Genomic DNA, 19,905 nt, shown 5'->3' on the forward strand with positions numbered 1-19,905 from the left:
GAGAACGTGCAATTAAAATAGATGGATGAGGGCTTCACATCCAAAAACTGGTTTAAAAACCCCCGCAAGGGTCTCAGCTGGCACCATTCATATAGCCAACTGGAGCCAGTCTATCATGAAGCATCCGCAGAGTTAAAGATGGTCTGTCATCCTACGTCGCCAGCTGAGTATTACTAGACTTTCATTTGTTTTCTGGCATTAGCACTCTTTTCCTGAGGATGGTAGGGGTGGTGACTTGGTTCACCGTTTACAATATTTGCATTGCTTCTTTTTAATAGTTTTATTAAGGGATATCTGAATGTCTGCCCTATGTTAATTCACTGTACGTTGTTAATTACCTGTGCTTCATTTGATTGTAGTCTTGTCTATGGCAGAAATGTCCAGACCTTGTGAAGTCTCACCTCTTTCTCTCCCTTTTATTTCAGTCACAAAGAACCAAAGAAACTTCCCGTTGTCCACTCCTCCCAACCCACTGAGTTGGTTGTCACTTATTTTTTCTGCGGAGAAGAAATTCCCTATAGGAGGATGTTGAAGGCCCAGAGCCTCACACTTGGGCACTTTAAAGAGCAGCTGAGCAAAAAGGGAAATTATAGGTAAGCTTTTTTTGTGGTCTCTTTCGTCTTTTTTCCCCTCGTTGTGTTTGTAGAGAGACTGTGCCAAAACAACCAACAGATTTCTAAGCATCCTCCCACAAAGGAAAAGCTTACTGCACCCTCTGGAAGTTTGGCTGCTACTCACTCAACTCGAGTCTGAGTTCTTGTCCTTTGATTATTTGCCCACCAAAGCAGTGGTAGTTAAGAAGCGGGTTGGTTACTGCACCAGCAGAACTAGGTGTCACCTGGTGTGTTGACTGTGGTGTCAGCACAGTTGGCTCATACAAGCGGGTGAGTTCACAGTCTTTCATAACAAGCATTCGTTCTCTGGCTACAGGACAGCTTTAGGAGGGATCTTTCATGAACAAGTAATTGGATTGATTGAACCTCGGTTTGTACTTTGCGAAATCGGAACAATCAGTGCTGCAGTGCAATTGTCTAATGTTTATAGGTCTCTTAATGTGTTTAAAGGTTACAGCTTGTGTGTTTTACTTCTAAAAGGGGTGAAAGGTGTGTGTGCTTCCTTTTAATTTCTGCATAGAGTATTAAGATATACCAAAGGGTCTTCTTAGCCTGATTTGTGACAGAAAATGGCTGATTTTTCAAATGTATGTGTACTTGATGAAGGTTTTTGTTCAAGGTATCCGATTGTGTGGCAAATCTGTGCTGGTTTTCGCCCTGGAAGCTAGATAGGGCATAGCATGATACAAAACCCCATATTTAGGCCATTTCCACACACGTTGAATAATGCACTTTCAATGCACTTTAGCAATCCTTTGGAAGTGGATTTTTTGTTGCACACATGGAAAAGCAGTTCCAAATGTTCACTAAAGAATATTGAAAGTGGATTATCTAACATGTGTGGAAGCAGCCTTGGTCTCTGGTGAAGACTTAAAGGTCTGAAGGTAACTTTGGGTGGTACCTCAAAGGGAGGAAGGAGGAAGCTCAAGTACCTTGTGCCCTTTCTTTGTGCTTCCTGTATAATGTCTCAAGTGGAACCTTACTTATTTCCACAGTACATTTTCCCCATACATGCCTTTGGAGCCTTGAATACCTCTTTACATAGGTCACGATGTGAATGCTTCTAGCCATTGTGACTATGGAGAATAGCTTAGGAGAAATGTCTGAACAGCGGTGGAGGTACAGAAACCAGGTGGGAAGGGGTGGGAGTTCATTCAGACACCATTGTCTTTCCTTTCTCTGTGGTTCTTTGGCACTGGAGTCCTTGCTAAAGTTTCTGAATTCTGTTAGGGAGTGGGGAATTCTGCAAGGAGAACAAATTACACAAGAGTTGATTGGTTTGCATGATTTCTTGAACTCTGACTTATACTTTCCTTGGCAGAGAATTTGGTCTTTAGAATAGCATATTCCCTACCCTAAGCTTTGCCATGGGAGGTTACTGGACTTTATAGGGGAATATTGTTCCTAAGTACTCTAGAGATGGGCACGAACCGAAATACGAACCAAAGTTAGGAACGAACCAGGCCGGTTCATGGTTCGTGAACTGGCGGTTTGTCAGAGCCCATTTCTGACGAACCGGCACGAACTTTAGGCTGGTTTGTTTGGTTTGTTTTTTGGTTCATCACTGCAGACAGCCTGGCACCGATCAATCAGTTTCCTAGTAAATGGGATGGACTTCCAGCAGACCTTTTGCTGACCCTGAAGTGACCTTCTGCTGACCCGGAAGTGATGATTTGCTGACCTGGGTGTGACATTTTCACGAACCAAATGAACTAGTTTGCAAACCAGGGCAGGTTTGTGAAAGTTCGTGGCTCGTGAAATGTGATGAACCACGAACTGCATGATTCATTTTTTTCCCGGTTCGTGCCCATCTATACTCTAGAGTCCTCTGAAGAAAACAGTATCCCAAAGGATTTGTGTTCTGTCAGGCCCATTCTTACATGTTGGTGTCTAAGGGCCAATGCATGTGAGTGGCAATGTGAACTGTCCCTCTCTGTGCCTATAGTATGGAATGATGCCCGTTTGGTTTGGTTGCTGGGGGGTCTCCCCTTTCTTTCCCTCCCGCAGCATACAAATGAGGGATTTTCCTGGTTTGGATAGAATTAGGCCCGGAATATCTGGGTGGTATTTTGCAAGTGGCTAGAAGCACTCAGAGAGGCCTGAATATTTTATGTTACTTAGTTGTACTACAACGATAATGTGAAATGAAAGGAAAGCATCTGATGACTGCCATCTTGCTCACACCTAGAGCCTTAACCGGACTTTTCAAAAGCTAAGGGTATTTTGTTACTAGGATTAAAACATGATTATTGACATCACATCCTCATAAGGCATAGGTATAATTAATGTTCTGTGTATGGCTTTCATGCACTGAAGAATATTTGTCAGGGATGCTTTAGGCTCATCCTGCATTGGGCGGGGGGTTGGACTAGAAGGCCCCTTCCAACTCTGTGATTCTGTGATAATTCAGTCTGTTCAGTTGGCATTGAAGTTTCACAGGTGTAGGCAACACATTTCCCTTTATAATTCTGCAAGGAAAAGGGCAGATGTTACTCAAATAGGATTGTATATTCTGATGTAATATCCAATGCACAGACATCTGGAAGGCACAGTCACTCCCCAGAACCCTTAAGTATGCTCACTGTACAGAGATTGTGTCCTGCCAGAACTTGTCAGAGAAACACATGGTTTTATGTCTCTTATAACTTTCTTACAATTGTGTAGCAGCACCAACAAAGAAACAGTGACACTGCCATGGATGGAAAGGCATCACATTTCTGAAATGTGTAGTGGACACATACCTGGGAGCCTTGGCCAATCATGGCTCCTAGGAGTATGTTTGCTATGTATTTGGGAATGTATCTGTCATCTACGTGGTCATAGTGGAGATTGGTAATAGCAAACGAGAAACTCACCTTTCCCATAATATGTGAGGAAAGCTTTGTGACGCTGTGCTGTGGTATTCTATTTCCCAAAGCACACTGCAGGTGTTACTACTAGACACAAAACAGCATTTTGTGGGGCCACGGTTATCATGAAATTATCACAAAATTCACGACGTTTTGGCCTGTTTCGTTAGCTTCATGCATGATTTGTAATTGCAGACAGGCTGGAGCCGATCCATTGATTCCCTAGGCAACAATGAGCCCAGATCTTTAGTTGCCATTGTAAACCCCAATTGTAGCCCACTTACCCTTGATTGGCAGCTCTCCTAGCCATCTGGAGAGCTTCCATTCTGCCCTATACAGCCAGGAGCTGGGGGGTCAGTCCCCTAGGCAACCAAGGAGGTGAGCCTTCTGTAGCCATGGGCACACCAATCTCACCCCTCCAAAACCTGTTAGGAAGGTCTGTCAGCCAACCACAGACCTCCTGTTCTGCTCTATGTCAGCGTTTTTTAATAAAAGGCACCACTCTGCCTCATGTTTCAGTCCCAGTAGACAGAGGGAGAGGAAGGAGGACCTTTTGCTGAGATCGGAGTGGGAGAGTATGTGGAAGGATTTGGGATTGTGCTTTTTTGGCTGCTGCTTCTTTAAAGAGACTGAAAGAGGCCTCTTATTTCCTGCCCTTGGCCTTGCTGTGGGAAGGTCTTTGGGTGAGGGTGCCTTTTTTCCTTCACCTCACCCCACCTCTCACTCCATCTTCCCGGAGTCCACCATGGCCGGTTTTTCATCCTCCTCTGATCCAGCAACTCCTGGTCCCCATTTCAATCATGCACTCTGGCAGCACTTCCCTTCCCACCCTTCCCATTGACCTTCCTGATCAACGTATTGCAAACTAGGAGGGTGGGTGGAGGAGAGCCTGCTGAAGTCTCCCGGCGAGTTTGGCATCTCTGGTTATGAAGGGGGCTGTTGAAATGCCCTGGGTTCTGACGAATCACAACACTAACGAATCGTTTCGGCAAACGAGTCAAATTCATGAAGTTTCATGATTCGCGATTTGCGGATCGCGACGAAACATGAAACTCTCGTTTCGGGCTTTTTCTGTTTTGTGCCCATGTCTAGTTATTACTCAGACTGTGACATACAGCAACCCTTATTAGAGTATTTTAAAGCAAAAAGGATGCAGATTTTATTTATTTGGCTTTGGTACTTTCCTCTTTCACATGAGGTATGAGATCGCGAACACAGAAGTGTAAAGGAGCTTGGGCCTGAGACCAATGTGTTTTATCTTGCTATGGACACAAGGTGAAACTAATTATCCAAATGTGTTGCTCCCCCGGGGAATCATTTTGATCTAAGCTTTGATTTTTTGGCTAGACTTAGAGTGAAACTGCAGGTGACCTTCAGCGAAGAAGGCCTTACTGCCCAGAGTAGAAGGGAAGGACTGGCTGGTCGCTCTGGTAACATCTGGCATTGATTTTGTTCTAAGGCACACTTAATAAGCATGTCTTTGAAGCCTTTGCCTTTCATTTTGATGCACAGAAACATGCATAAACGGTTGACACTCCAAAATTCTTTATTGGATGAGTCAGTTTGCAGCGTAGGTACCTCAAGTTTCTGTTGGTCATCTCTCAGTAGGACAGCGCTGTCCAGCAGGCATTTAAAATGATATATGCCTTTAAAAAAAAAAGTATTAAGTGGTGATTTAATATAGTTTGTTTTCTGTGTCTCACACGCACACACCTGGGTAGTCGTACTGAGTAATTTTAACATGGCAGTAGTTTAAAAAATAGCAATAAAGCCAAATCTTGTAGACTCTCTGGGTGCCAGATGTAGAACGGAGCGAGAGAGGGGAAGAAAGAGCGGGCAAAATGTCTCACACGAGAAAATGTCCAATGGAGAGCTCACATCAACGAGCAAATGAGGGCCTCCTGGTGTGTTTGAAGAGGTTGTTGTTGTTGGGGGGGATTCCTTTGTATTCCTCTCTTCTCTTTTCAGCACTTCTCAGTGTGAAACAAAGCTGTAGTTAGGGAAAAGGTCATAGTATGTGCGAGTCCCTCCCATTCCTAGAAAATTAAAATGTGGCATTCAAACAAAGAATTTTGGCAGAGTTGGAGATCGACAGGGAAGTTATTGCTACAGGGGCTTATCCTCTTGGAAGGGAGGAGATAAACTGAACAGAAAGGCTGTTATTGTCCTTCGTTTTAGGTTTTGTTTTATTTTCCCCTCTGGCCTACTAGTTTGAAGGATTCTAGAAAGAAGTATCTTACGTTTGGGTCAGCAAAAGACCAGCATGGAGGTTCCTCTGGAAGTGACAAAAACAGCTCCAGAAATGGAAATGACAAAACACACATTCATGGACACCTTGATTTAAATTGGCTACCTCGATATCTGCCTAATAGGGTTGCCAGCCTCCAGGGAGTGGCTGGAGATCTCCTGGAATTACAACTGATCTCCAGGCCACAGAGATCAGTTCGCCTGGGAAAAATGGCTACTTTGGGGGGTGGACTTTATGGAATTATGCCATGTCAAGGTCCTTTCCCTCCCCAAACCCCACTTTCTCCAGGTTTCACTCCCCAGATCTCCAGGAATTTCCCAACTTTGAGCTGGCACCCCTACAGCCTTACCACAGCTGGATAAACAAAGCCTCTTGCTGGCATGTTCAGAGGGCCTAAATATGAAGTAAAATGGCTTTTAACAAATTGTTTAGCTACTGATAGTTTTTAAAAAGATGGAATTCAAAGGGGCTGGGTTGAAGGTTCCTTTGTCACTTATGTAGAAAAATGATTACCTTCTCCACAAGGTGTTGGGCCTTTTCATTTTTGTTGCGCGTACCTCATAAGAATATTTTTCCCTCGGCGATTGGATGGTAAAAGGCTTTGAGGAGAGGGTGAGAGATCACCACGGGCGCAAAGAGGGGTGTGGGGGGTAGGGTAGCAGACAAGCAGTCTCCCTAAATGCTAACTCTGAATAGAAGGCCTTCATTTGTGCATATGCAATTAAGCAGCCGGAGAAGGAAGAATGCTGGAAGGGGGATAAAAGGAACCTTTAATCAAGAAGCTGAACGGTCTAATTCAGGATAATAAAGGGGTCCTCACTGTTTGACACAAGAGGGGAAGGGGCACTTTTTTATCTCCCATGAGCATTGGCTTCATGATCTAAGCATCCCAAGCCAAAGAAAGGGAAAGCAGGACACTGCTGCTTGACCTTTCTGTGTCAAATATTGCAATCGAAGCCAAGATTGCTCATGATGCTAAAAAATAGCGGTGAATAAAAATTACTCTGATTTTTTGTTGTTGTTTAAAGTGAACGCTCTGTTTCAGAAAGTGTGCATTTTGGAACTTCGGAAAAAAATGAAGTATTTCCAACTTTATAACGTGCAACTTTACACACACACACAAAAAAAGCTACTTTATGGAAGCTCCTTAATTGTAGATGTTGGTTTTCCAAAGTTTAGTTATGATGTTAGATCCAAATGATGGGGTTTGTTTTGAATTTTTCTTTCCTGGAATCAAATACTTGCCAGGGAGGACTCTTTGTTCCTGCTGCCAACATCTATAAATGGTTCGAACAACTGGCCCGGAGGTGCCCCCTCTTTTATTAAGTGGCACTTGTAATTTGCTCTCTTTTGGTTTTCTAAGAGGTTTCTCCAGGGCTTTTTTTCTGGGAAAGGAGGTGGTGGAACTCAGTGGGTTGCCATGGAGAAAATGGTCACATGGCTGGTGGCCCCGTCCCCTGATCTCCAGACAGAGGGGAGTTGAGATTGCCCTCCGTGCCGAGTGGAGCAGTGGGCAATCTCAACTCCCCTCTGTCTGGAGATCAGGGGGTGGGGCCACCAGCCATGTGACCATTTTCAAGAGGTTCCGGAACTCCGTTCCACCGCGTTCCAGCTGCAAAAAAGCCCTGAGTTTCTCCCTATTTGATGTTCAGCTGCATGATCCTGCTTACGTGTGTGTCCGTCCTCCTAAAGGAAAGACATTGGCAGCCGTGTGCAAGAAGTCCACTTTTGAGCTCTGGAGATTTATTATGGTATGGGCCGGTGATGATTCAAAGCTTAGGTCCTATCCTCATGGATTTATCTTGTGCCCCCCCCAATTCTGTTAAAAAACAAACATGTGCTATATGCCTTCAGTTGGCATTACTAGTGCCATGTATGACAAATTATAATAAAGCAAAGACTGAGAACAGATGATGGACAGTGGTATAAACTGAGAGGAAACAAACAAGCAACTTCGGCTTCATTTCAGCATCTTGATCAAACTGGAGTTTGTACATGATGTCTGAATGCAGGCTAAAGGTTCTTGGACAGATGAATATGTTCATGATGAACAGGAACCTGGCTTCTTTTGGGGTGCATACTCTCCTTTTCCTTCCTTCCCTTCTTCTGTGCCTCTCAGATCAAAGACCTCCTAAGTCAATCTAAGTTCAGTTTGTTGTACAGTTTGAATGTTGCAACAAATTAGAGTTTATTTCTTTCATACAAACTGGAAAGGAAAACTACAAATTGACAATTCCTATAGCAGGAAGTCTTCATTTGTGGTGCATGAGGGAAGGAAGAAGAAAAGGTCATACACATTATCAAAAACCAGATTTCCGCTCATCACAATGTTCCAGTTTGCATGTGACATCTGAATAGCCTCCATAAGGTTGCCAACTCTGGGCTGGATAATTTCCGAAGATTGGGAGGTCAAACCTGGGGGGAAGAGGGTTTGGGGAGGGGAGGGACCTCAGTGGGATAGTGAGATACAGTGCCATAGAGTCCACCATCTAAAGCAGCCATTTCCTTCTGGGGATCTGATCTTTGTAAACTGGAGATCACTTGTAATTCTGGGAGATCTCCAGGCCCTACCTGGAGGTTGGCAAGCAAGCTAATTTTGGGAACCATGAAATTGCTTATAGTCTGATTGTCATTTTAAAGTAAAAAGTGAATGGAAGAATTGCCTTTTTTTGTGAAATAAGTATAGAAGTTGCCAAACTGGGAACCCGAGAAGGGTAGAAGTTTTCCTGTAAAGTTTTAACACTCGCCTACTTTTATGAAAGCACAAATGGCTTAATTTTTTCTAGTCCTGTTTGTGTTTTTCTTATGATTGGAAGAGCAGGCAGAACTAAGCCACGCATACCACTTTTCTGTCAGCTTCCTTAACAGTGACAGGTTTATTGATAATGCTCTAGTTCTGTCCGACTAGATACTCATTCACAGCCATCTTTGCTAGCTGTCCCTTCCAGAGCACTTTCTACCATGTCCTCCTTTACTTGCCCACTTTTTGCTCTACCTGAACTTGAATTAAGTAGCTCTTACCCTCTTAACCAAGGACTGGGGCACATCATTAGGCGGCTGTCAGAAATTGCCCCCAATGGCGAGTGTTTCTGCGATGTAACTTAAAGAACTTCTTAATGTTGTTCTCCAGCATCACGTGGCCTCGCATCATCCCAGAAGCTGTCAGGATGGAACATGGAATGGGGACTCTGTCATGTGATGTAGCATAAATGTGCACAGTAAACAGTTCTTTTAGATTATGACCTAACAGAGGCCATTTTCAGCAGCATCTCCATGGTAACTGTAATATTACCTATGACCGGGGCTTTTTTTCTGGGAAAAGAGGTGGTGGAACTCCATGGTGGAACTCAGGACTGCACAGTGACATCACTTTAGGTCAGCTGGAACAAGGGGGGAGTTTTTTAAATCGGCGAAAATGGTCACATGGCTGGTGGCCCCGCCCCCTGATCTCCAGACAGAGGGGAGTTTAGATTGTCCTATGCGCCGCTCGGTGCGGAGGGCAATCTAAACTCCTCTCTGTCTGGAGATCAGGGGGCGGGGCCACCGGCCATGTGACCATTTTCAAGATGTGCCGGAACTCCGTTCCACCGTGTTCCCGCTGAAAAAAAGCCCTACCTGTGACCATTTGCCCTTGAGGTAGATCTAGAAGGATAGTAATTGAATAGGTAATGCCATCATAGGATAAAGTGTGGCTTTTATGGTATGACAAGTGGGAACCCCCCAAGGACTTTCAGCGGGCATCTCTTTTCCCCACCCTCACTTTTTCCTTTTTCCCTTCCTTGAAACTCCCCATAGCCTCTCTTGCCTCCTTCGCTCCTTCCCACCCACTAGCCATCTTAAGTTTTCCTTCCTTCCCTACTCTGGCACCCTCCACCTGGGAGAACTATGGCCCAGTTGCACGGTGGGGAACGTGCAAGAACTTGCGAGGGGGCACCCTCATTTCTCCCTGTATCACCTTCCTTCTACTACTTCATCTTTTCCGTCCTGGCAACTTACACATCTTCACCTTTCCCTGTTTCTTTCTCTTTCCCATCCACCAATCTGTTGCTAACCCTTGTCTGTAAAAGGTATGATTGAACAAAAAGCAGGCCTGAAAATGTTCTTTCTTTTCCAAATTTGAAAAACATTTAAAAGTTCTTCTTGCTCAGCTGAGTTCTTGTTCTTTTCTTGGAAGAGATTACTTTGAATAAGTTGGATGGATGACCAGATAAAAGTACACAGTTCTGACATCTATGTTCCAATAGGAAATTTCTTTTAAACTCAGGCAGGTGCTCATCTCACACCATCAGAAGTGAAAAATTGGAAAGTTTTGGTATGGCCATGTGGGTTTGACATATTGTGTCTATATGCAATAGGCACACTCCTGAATCTCTCAGATATGGGTTGCATAAGACTGTGTCTGAAAGTACTCTGGATTCTTTAAATATATATATATTACCTTTTAGATTTAAGGTAGATAGGATAAGGCATGATGACATGTATGCTTATCTATTTTTGATAATCTTCGGGCCAAGCTACACATGACGAATGACACTTGAACGGCAAGTGGATTGAGTGGAGGGCAAGTGAACAGGGAGAAATACACTTGCCGTTCAAGTGTCATTCGTCATGTGTAGCTTGGCCCTGAGACTAATGAAAGTAGTTTATATCTTGGTGATTTCAAGAGTAATCAGATTGTTTTTTTTTAAGTCTTAAAAGACAACATTGATTGATTATTGGCTGGGACTAAATAAGGAATAAATAAACTTATTTCTCTTCATTCAGAAAGCTATTAGGTTGTGGGAGGGAACAGCCGTTTCAGTACAACTTAGTTTAATGGTTAGAGCATCACTCTGAAATAGACAGAGACCCTTTGTTTCTACTTGTCTATTTTGAAATTAATGCCCTCCCTGCAGGTGAGATAACACACTCGACACACCTTTTGTTTGACCTCATCTTCAGATTTATTAATTATTTATTTACTTCATTTATACCTCCCCTGTCTCCACAATGAAGACCCAAAGCAGCTTACTTTATTCTCCTCTCCTCCATTTTAGCACCAGAACAAGCCTGGGAGTGAAAACCCTAAGAAAGGGTTTGTTTGGGTGGGCCCAGATCCGCCCTTCTATCACAGAAGGCCCACTGGGGGGCATCCTGGTGCTCTTAATGGCTTTTACTGACAGAAACCAAGCCTAGAGTAGTGGCAAAACTGTTATGGTGGCCTAGCAACGGCCACTGAGGGCATCCGTTTCTTAAAGCTACAGGCACTCCTTTTACCATGTGGGTTCCCCTCATTTTTATTTATTTATAGATTTCAGATTTTTCTGCAAATCTGGAGTGTTTTTCAGGTTTGTAGAAAAATCCATCTTGTCTTTTCACGGCTCCGCTCTCCAGATTTAAGAATCCTCAGATTCGGCTGGGCTGAGAGTTAGATATATTGGTAGCGGCGGCGGCGGCAGCATGTACTGTTCTGAGGTGTTAAAGCAGGTAGCAAGATAATGCTATCACCTCCTCACAGGCAAGGCTCGTACTATTATGTGTCTAGATCGACCCGTATTTGGCATCTGAATATAAAATATGCACAGTAGTAATTCCGTCGTGTGTGGGCTCTTTTCTTATTATCCTTTGATCTTATTGATTCCAGGTATTACTTCAAAAAGGCAAGCGATGAGTTTGACTGTGGTGCTGTTTTTGAAGAAATCTGGGATGACGATGCCATTCTGCCCATGTACGAAGGAAGGATCCTTGGGAAAGTGGAACGGATTGACTGACGGGCTGTCGTTATCTGTGTATGTGTGTTTAAAGAACCATAAGCTAAAGATGCCAGCCATTGGACGCAACCATTAAACAAAGCTTTTGAAGGAAGGGTTTGAACCAATGAAGAAAAAAGCAACAAAAATAAATGGAGGTCTATGAAGACTTTGCCAAATCAGCCTTAGCTTTTTTTAAAAAAATGATATTCGAGCTGGGTACTGAGACATTAAGAACCCTGAACTATTTATTAAAAACGTGACCACTTCTTGGCGATTGAAGAGACTTGTTGAGAGATGTTGAGAGACTTCCATACATAATATATGGTTTCTAGGGAATCCCCAATCCTATGGACTCAGAGAACTGTGTATAGCTTACCTTACAGTAATCCTTATTGATATTTATTGAACAGTCGTTTTTTTTCCCTTAAGTCCAGTTTATGGACATGCTGCTTTAAACAACGGAGGAAAGAGGGGATGTGATGTAGAGAAAAGGGGTGGTTTTGTATTTTATTTTTACATTTGTTCCCACTGTCTAAATAATTAGAATTTTGTCTTTTTTAAAAATACATTCATTTCTGCCTCCTTAGAAAACGAACTGGAATTATGAGGTGCCCGACATTTCCTCACATTTTTATTTCTGAAGAGTCTGTATGTGTGCGTGCGCGAGCGTGTGTGAGTGTGTTAGAGAGAATGAATACTGTCCTGTACATTCACTCTTCTAGAGAGTGCTTCATTTTAATCGATGCTGCTCTGATTTTTAGGCCTAAGGCAAACACATAAGTGTTCCCATTCTCCTCTAACGATGGCTAAGAGAGGAGGGAACATCCCGCGTTCTTGAGTGCATCTCCTCATCTCCCTCCTCTGTTCTGTTTTTGAACTTCACGGTAGTGCAATGTGATGTCTGTAAAGGCTGGATACACCAACCTTGGTTAGCAGTAACAGTTTGCCAGCCTGCTTCTTACTACGGTTACAAATTGTGGTTTGAAGCTTACAGTAGAGCTAATATCAATACCAGTTCAGGCATAAGGTGCAGACAGAGGAGGGGGAAATTATATTCAGTAGGAAGGGGTAGCAAAACAGTCCATAAACATTTGTGATTTTCTAACCATGGTTAAGAGAGTAGGGATATTATGACTGCATTGGCCCTAGCCATGGATTCATGGGTGGTGGTTGTCAGTTTTTGTGGTAAGAATGTATTTCTGCCTTTTTGTTCCATACCAGTCATAGACTTTATGTCCAGTGCCTGCCTTTAGCAAGGCAAGCATACAGTTATAAAGTATATAGGAACCTACTGGATCATCCAGTCCAGCTTCCGGCGACAGACCAGCCTGTCCCAGGAAAAGCAGTACTTGAAGCCAGTCCTATTTACGTTGACACAAACTTAGCCAGATTTTTAAAAAATGGGTGTTTATCACTCAAATCACCCATAGCTTTTTAAAAAAAATGTAGGGCCAAACTACAAGTGACAAATGACACTAGAACGGCAAGTGTATTCCTCCCTGTTCACTTGCCCTCCACTTGCTCTCCACTCGATCCACTTGCCGTTCAAGTGTCATTTGTCACTTGTAGCTTGGCCCGTAGTCACTCTTTGAGTAGTGGCCAATTAATTATATCTCAACTATAATGTATAGGCCGAATTTTAAAATATCTTGTGCCCCACCCCCATCTCAGCTGCAGAGTGAAGGGTAGTTATGGGTTGATGTATTCTACAGCCTGGAATAGTGCCATCCAGTTTTCTAATATCAAATTCTGGAGCTAAATTCTGGTTCGGTTACACTTTGGCTTTTATAGACCTCAGTTGAAGCTTAGCAGAGTATAATTCCGGATGCATTTCACTAGGGCTGTTGTTATTCCGAACAACGAAAAGTATTTATACTACCTGACAAATTGGGGTGTGATCATAAAACAACAGGCCCCCTAGACAGAAATCATAACTTCCGATTGTGCCCTGAGCAAGGGAGATGTTTTAGCCTTTTGTTTCTCGGACTGCTGCTGGACAGCTTTCTCCTCTGATCATAAGCTGCCAGTAGTATCCACATACTGGATTGTGGTTGCAATGTATCGTGCTATAAAATACCGGAAAAGTTCCCTACTTTAATTGCACCCTTTGCATGTATTGGGCTAATGCAACACACAACACTTGCCCCCCGCAAAAGACGTTTTATTTCTACATTTTGTATTTGTTGATGCTTTCTATTTGCCAATGTTACATTTCTTTTGTATATTATGTCTGTATATAGTGTAGAAAATACGTGGTGAGAAAGAAAAAGACTATTAATACACTATCTCTAGTGTGTGTTTTTAAAAAAAACACTTCAATCAGTACAGTACCTGTGCCTGCATGGTGTTACTATGCCATGTTTCGCCCTATGTTCAGGGTCCAAGCTCTCCCTTGTTTGTTTAAGGGGTTTATGTATAAATATATTTTATGCTTTTTTTACTACAAGTCTTGTACTTATGACCTTTGCCATGACATTTGTTCTACTTATACTGTAAATTATGCATTATTAAGAGTTTCATTTAAAGAAAAAAATACTTGGTACAATAATTATTGTAATTAAGAGATGTAGCCTTTATTAAAATTTTATATTTTTCAAATTAATATAAGTTTGGTTTGGTCTGATTTCAATCTAGGGTTTCTTCTGAATGCGGAAATCTTTCCTAAAGTCAGATGATCAAAAAGAGTCCAGTAGCACCTTTAAGACTAACCAATTTTATTGTAGCATAAGCTTTCGAGAATCAGATGCATGCTACAATAAAATTGGTTAGTCTTAAAGGTGCTACTGGACTCTTTGATTTTGCTACCACAGACTAACACGGCTAACTTCTCTGCATCTAAAGTCAGATGCTTACCTACGACCTTTATGTATCTTTAGATTATATTGGGAGAAAATGCATTACTTTTGAATTAACATAGGCAGATGGAAATCAATGCAAGGAACTGAATTTTTTTGAGCGACCAAGAGTATTTAGTTGGTGATTAACAACTTTTAACATCTGAAACATCATTAAGCCAGCTTTTCAGTAAATGGCTGATTCCACATACGTTGGATAATGCACTTTCAATGCACTTTAGCAATAGTTCGGAAGTGGATTTTTTGTTTCACACACAAAAAATTCAGTTCCAAATGATCTCTAAAGAGGATTAGAAGTGCATTATCCAACGTGTGCGGAATCAGCCAATGACTCAGACCATGGAGGTACTCATAATTTTATAAGTGTTAAATGTTTCAAGTTTGAGAAGTCTGTGTAGTATTTTTCAAGTTGGAAACTTAAGTAATGGGACAAAGGAGTTTAGTTTGAGCTGGATCTTAGCCCCAAAGTCTGCCTGTAATGTCACAGTTCAGCTCAAGACCATGTAATGAGAGCTGTTAAAATTCTGTTTGCATTTCCTGTTTTTAAAGCCCATCTTGCTAGAAGTGTTGCATATTATATGGGATGATAGTTCATTTCACCTTCCAGTGAAAAAGCATGTCCCTGAGCATATGCAAGGTTGCTTAGCCCTTCACTGTTTAGTGTGTATGAAGACTAATACAGTCTGAGATCCGAACTAAACGAGATGAATTACACGAGTCTATGCGAGTTGCCAGATTTCATTATTTTTCCTTACCTTCCCATGTCTCTTTTACCCCTGGTGAACTCGCATCTATGGCTCTGCTCTGTGCATGTGTCGGCAAAAAAGTGGTTTACATGTAGTTGCTTTGGCGACTGTTTGCAGACCATATCGAGTCGCCGTTGCAGAGTGGCGATTCTGTTTCGCTTCCTCTTCCCGCACAGAAAGGCAATAGGGGACAGCGGACGGTTACAGGGGACGGTTTAAGCATGCACAAACTGGCAGTGCATGGTGGGATACCATTCCTGCGTCTTGGAGGACCATAGAAGAAACCCGTGCTAGCATGGACATGGGATCAAATGTGGTCTGGCCACGCTGGTGAGTGTACAGGAAAGCAACGGGGAGACACGTGTAAGTCCATTTGCGTGTCATGCATGTGTAATTTGTCTCATGTAGTTCGGCTCAGAGACTCGTATACTTGGAGGACCAGACCATCTTGAAGGATCAGACCAGCTGTTGCACCAGCTTAGATCTTCCCAGAGCTTTTGCCTGAATGCCCATTACCAAAGTCAATTAGGTGTGTCACAGTTCACCCTTCCTTCGCTTTGGTATGTGGTCTTTGAAACCGTTCCCCAGAGGAGATGAGAGTACAGTAGAGAGTACAATGATTCACGATTTCATTTTTTTGCATTCCATGGTCCAATCACGTGATGCATCTCTAGCCATTTTTTTACTACTGCCACACCATCATTGTAACCGTTAAGGGTTCTGGGAAATGTGGCTGTTTTGCTGCTTGGAGGTAGCAGAACCTTGTCTCCCAAATAAATAAATAAAACAAATAAACCAAGATGCCAACTAGGGCTGCCAGTCCCCCAGTGGGAGCGGGGGATCCCCCACTCCCACCCTCTACCTCTTGCCACCACTTACCTGGCCAGCAGGGGGGAAAGGTGGGGAAACAGGCCTCCCAGGTGCACTCCCAGGGTGGTGCGACATCACTCTCGAGAATGATGTCCTTGCCCCACCCCAGAAGCATTCCCACACTTCACAGCAGCCCGTTTTCGGCTGTCCTGGAAGCACGCATGCGCTTTGTGCATGTGCAAAGACCAGGAAAGGAATGCTGGATCCCCCACCCCACTGGGAGGGTAAAGGGACCTGGCAACTCTAATGCCAACTTGGCCCCCATATTCACTCCAAGAGCACAATCACTGAACCTAGCAGCATTTGTGGGATTGTTGCTATTTGTGATGATTGTGCTATTTGTGATCATCCTGGGAAAGGATCCTCCATGAATAGGGAAGGTCTAGTGTACTCAGTTTTGGAGGCAGCATAAAGTTCACTTGTTAGGACAGTTGAATTGAAGTGATTTTTCTTTTTGAAGCTGGGTGTTTATGGTGCAATTCTAGGCAGGACTATTTTATTCTTGTCAAAAATACTTTTAATAAGTTTGTGCATTTATGAGCTGCCTTTGAGCCACCACAGAAGTGGGAAAAGTGGTATACAAGTATTTTAATATTATGTAGCCACTGACAATAGGGCAGGGCATGTTTCTAGCAACGCAGCTATTGGGGAAAAGGAAAGGAAATAGTTTTAGACAGACTTGAGACCCAGCAAATCAAGCCATGTGCGGTACATATCTAATATGCCAGGTCACTGTCAAGGCAAAAATAGCTGGACCCTAAATAGGGAAATGAACAAAAGTGACAGGTATTTAATTTCATGCCATCAGGCCAAGATCTCGGGCAGGAGTTACTGCAGCAAGAATCAAAAAGAGTCCAGTAGCACCTTTAAGACTAACCAATTTTATTGTAGCATAAGCTTTCGAGAATCAAGTTCAGAAACTGGTCAAATATAGAAGGGGGGGAGGAGGGTGGGGAGAGAGAAGATGCAATTAGGGGGGGAGAGGGAGGATGCAACCAAAACATTCCTTTGCTAGTAAATGTAAACATCTCCTTTTGGTGTGGGGATCAGTTGGCTTGTGTGAGGCTTCAAAGGAGTTTGCCGTGTTAGTTTGCAGCAGCAAAACAACTAGACCATCCAATTCCAATGCAGTATAAGCCTTCGATAACCACAGCTCTCCCCACCAGATGCATCTGACAAAGAGAACTGTGGTCCCTCTCCCCCCCTAATTGCATCTTCTCTCTCCTCCCCTCCTCCCCCCTCCTCTTCTATATTTGACCAGTCTCTGTACCATGCATCTGACGAAGAGAACTGTGATTCTCGAAAGCTTATGCTACAATAAAATTGGTTAGTCTTAAAGGTGCTACTGGACTCTTTTTGATTTTGCTACCACAGACTAACACGGCTAACTCCACTGCAGCAAGAATAAATAGTAGCTTTTCCCCAGTCTGTGATGTTGTAGCAGAAGCTCAACCATCCCGTTTTTCCTTCAAAGGGGTACCGCCAATCACAAACGTATATTGAAACGATGGCCTACTTCTGAAAAGAAGCTAAACAAATATTCTCTCTTACAATCCCTGTTGAAAACGATTATGTTTTTGGAGGGGTTTTCGCACAGTTGTAAAGTCCAGAAAACGGCACCCTGAGATAGTCCTGCTTTCCCTGTACCAGCTAGAATGTGCTCTTAAATGTGTTCCGGCCCATTCATGCCAGTTGGGCTTCTCTTAGCAGCGTACTTGATAATCAGTATATAAGTGATACGTGTGTGTGAATGCTTTTGGTGACTACCACTGTTTTCAGTGTAAAGGGTAGTATAAAAAAACCCCACATTTCGTTACAGCATTTGTTCCTCTTGTGTTATTTGCATCTCTCCTAACAGTGCTATATTCCTGGTGAAAATGTTTGTTTTACTCTTCTTCAGACAAGGATGTGCCCATGTTCTCTCTTTCTCTCTCTCTCTCTCTCTCTCATTCTCTGCAGCTGCTAGCTTGATCGTGGTCATGCCCTTTAGATAACATTTTTAAAAAGGATGCTTCCTTTTATGGGATCCACCAATGGTACCTCCTTTTCTCTTTTCTCTGCCTCTTCTGCCATCATCCAGGTAGTGCCACTGCTTCTGGAATTATTTTGCATGTGAGAGAAAACTTCATTCCTAACATCAGAAAAACTTCATGCGGAGTACACAGGGCTCAGAACTGAATTCTCAGTTTAAAATAAAGCTGCAGGCAGTTTCCCACATTTAAATGGATGGCTGTCTTTATTAAACACCTTCTTGAGTTCATGGGTTCACCTTAATTGATGAGCTGGACATAACAGATGGGTAGGCAGACTTCAGCAACATGGGGGAAGAAAGTTATTTTTCTTCCCGTTCTACCATCAAAGGTTAGGAACTTAGCACTGCACAGTAGTATTATTTTTTCTTCTTCTGCTATTAAAATGAATCACACTGAGTTTAATTCTTCTTGGGAAGATAAATGTGTCTGAGTCAGTTTGAAGCCATTCACCGCCATATAAGCCTTTGCATCTTCATCTATCAGGGTTCCAAAATACTCGCCTCCCTCTTTTCTTCTTTTTCCCTTTTTCTTCCCTCTCTTTTTTCCTACCCCCCTGGATGTCTGTAGAAACAAAAACTAAAATGCCTTCAAATACATGGCAGGCTGTTTAGTGGAGATAAAAGGGTGTTTGAATAGTCCTTTAAAAATGAATGAGAAGCGAGTAGTCTCCGGTTTGGAGTATAAGTAGGACGTGGTGATCATTAAATGCCACCTTAAATATGTCACTTTCCAATCATTGAGCTACTTCGACTGCATCAGAAGTTTGGGTCCTGATCCTGCACTTTTAAGGCAGTGCTATGAACTGAGCCATCCAAATTGTGCAGGTAATTCCAAGTTGGCTGCTGAAACAGTTTTGAGCAGTTCTTTCAGCATGTTAGAACATAAAAAATTCTAGCTTGCTTGAAAAAGAAGGGGGGGTATGAGTGTAGAATTCATAGTTGGAGATATAAGGGAAAATATTCAGCAAACAAAGGAATTCCAAACCAAGAGGTACCTCAAAAGATACCCGAACAAATTAGATTGATTTCTAAGACGACATTAAGAATTGACATCCAGTGGCTTAGATTCCTTTTTAGAATATAAATTTCTGGTTCATTTATTTATTTATACCTTGCTTTTCTCCCCTCCTCCATTTATCCTCACAACAGCAACTCTGTGAGATAGGTTAGGATGAGACAGTAACTGACCCAAGGCCACCCAGCCAAGCTTCCATGGAGATTTGGAGAGTTGAACTTGGGGGCTTCTAGATCCTAGTCAGACAGTAACCATTTTACAACACTGCCTGTTCATGGTTATCAACCTTTTTAAAAAATCCATCCCCTCCCTTGTTATAATTTGATGCTCCAGAAGCACTTCTGCACTAAACACTTGGCTCTATATTTCATCAGTTTCTGCTACGCTTTGAGTAGAGAGGGGCAGAAACAGCAATACGAACCAAAAAAAGCCACGGACACCCAATCTGCTGTTCGCGAACAAGCTGTTCGTGAGGCCCCATTCTAAACGAACAGGTGGTCGTTGCAAACCTCGCTTGTTGCTGTTTGTTGCTGTTCGTCAAGCCAGACAGTCTGGCACCTGCAATCAATTCCCTTGGCAACTTAGGCAGGGATTGTCTGAACTGTCTGAACTTCTGCTGTTGCCCTGAAAACCCCAATCTAAGCCCAATTTCGCTTGATAGGCAGGTCTTCCTTTCAAGTGTGGAGCTCCAAATTTGTTACAATGGAGCAAAGAGCAGGGGGGGGGAACTCCCAGCTCTGGCTTAGTTTGCAGACAGTGGAACGGGAGACAGTTGCTGTTGGCATTTTGAGAGAGTGCATTGAAGCTTGAATTTTCTTTGTGTATGGTGGGATAGGGATCTACTCCTTCAAGTTCCAGGGCTGCTGCCAGGCTCTGAGCCAAGCTATTTTTTATTATTGGTACCTTTCCTGCTGCCTGCTCAGGTCAGGTTTCTGGGAGTGGTG

At 43.0% G+C, this 19,905-nt stretch overlaps 1 protein-coding gene across 1 annotated transcript in view; it reads left to right on the forward strand.

The window, feature by feature from the left end:
- The window catches only part of AXIN2 (axin 2), a 47,041-nt gene extending 33,033 nt beyond the window's left edge, over positions 1–14,008 (forward strand). Inside the window, exons 10-11 of the mRNA XM_054978593.1 lie at positions 426–593; positions 11,335–14,008. Of these exons, the coding sequence (XP_054834568.1) occupies positions 426–593; positions 11,335–11,461 (295 nt within the window). The 3' untranslated portion in view covers positions 11,462–14,008. The remainder of the gene's footprint in view (positions 1–425; positions 594–11,334) is intronic.
- The last annotated feature ends 5,897 nt before the right edge of the window (positions 14,009–19,905 follow it).

Source organism: Eublepharis macularius, chromosome 4, assembly GCF_028583425.1.
Source record: "Eublepharis macularius isolate TG4126 chromosome 4, MPM_Emac_v1.0, whole genome shotgun sequence".
Lineage (NCBI taxonomy): Eukaryota > Metazoa > Chordata > Lepidosauria > Squamata > Eublepharidae > Eublepharis > Eublepharis macularius.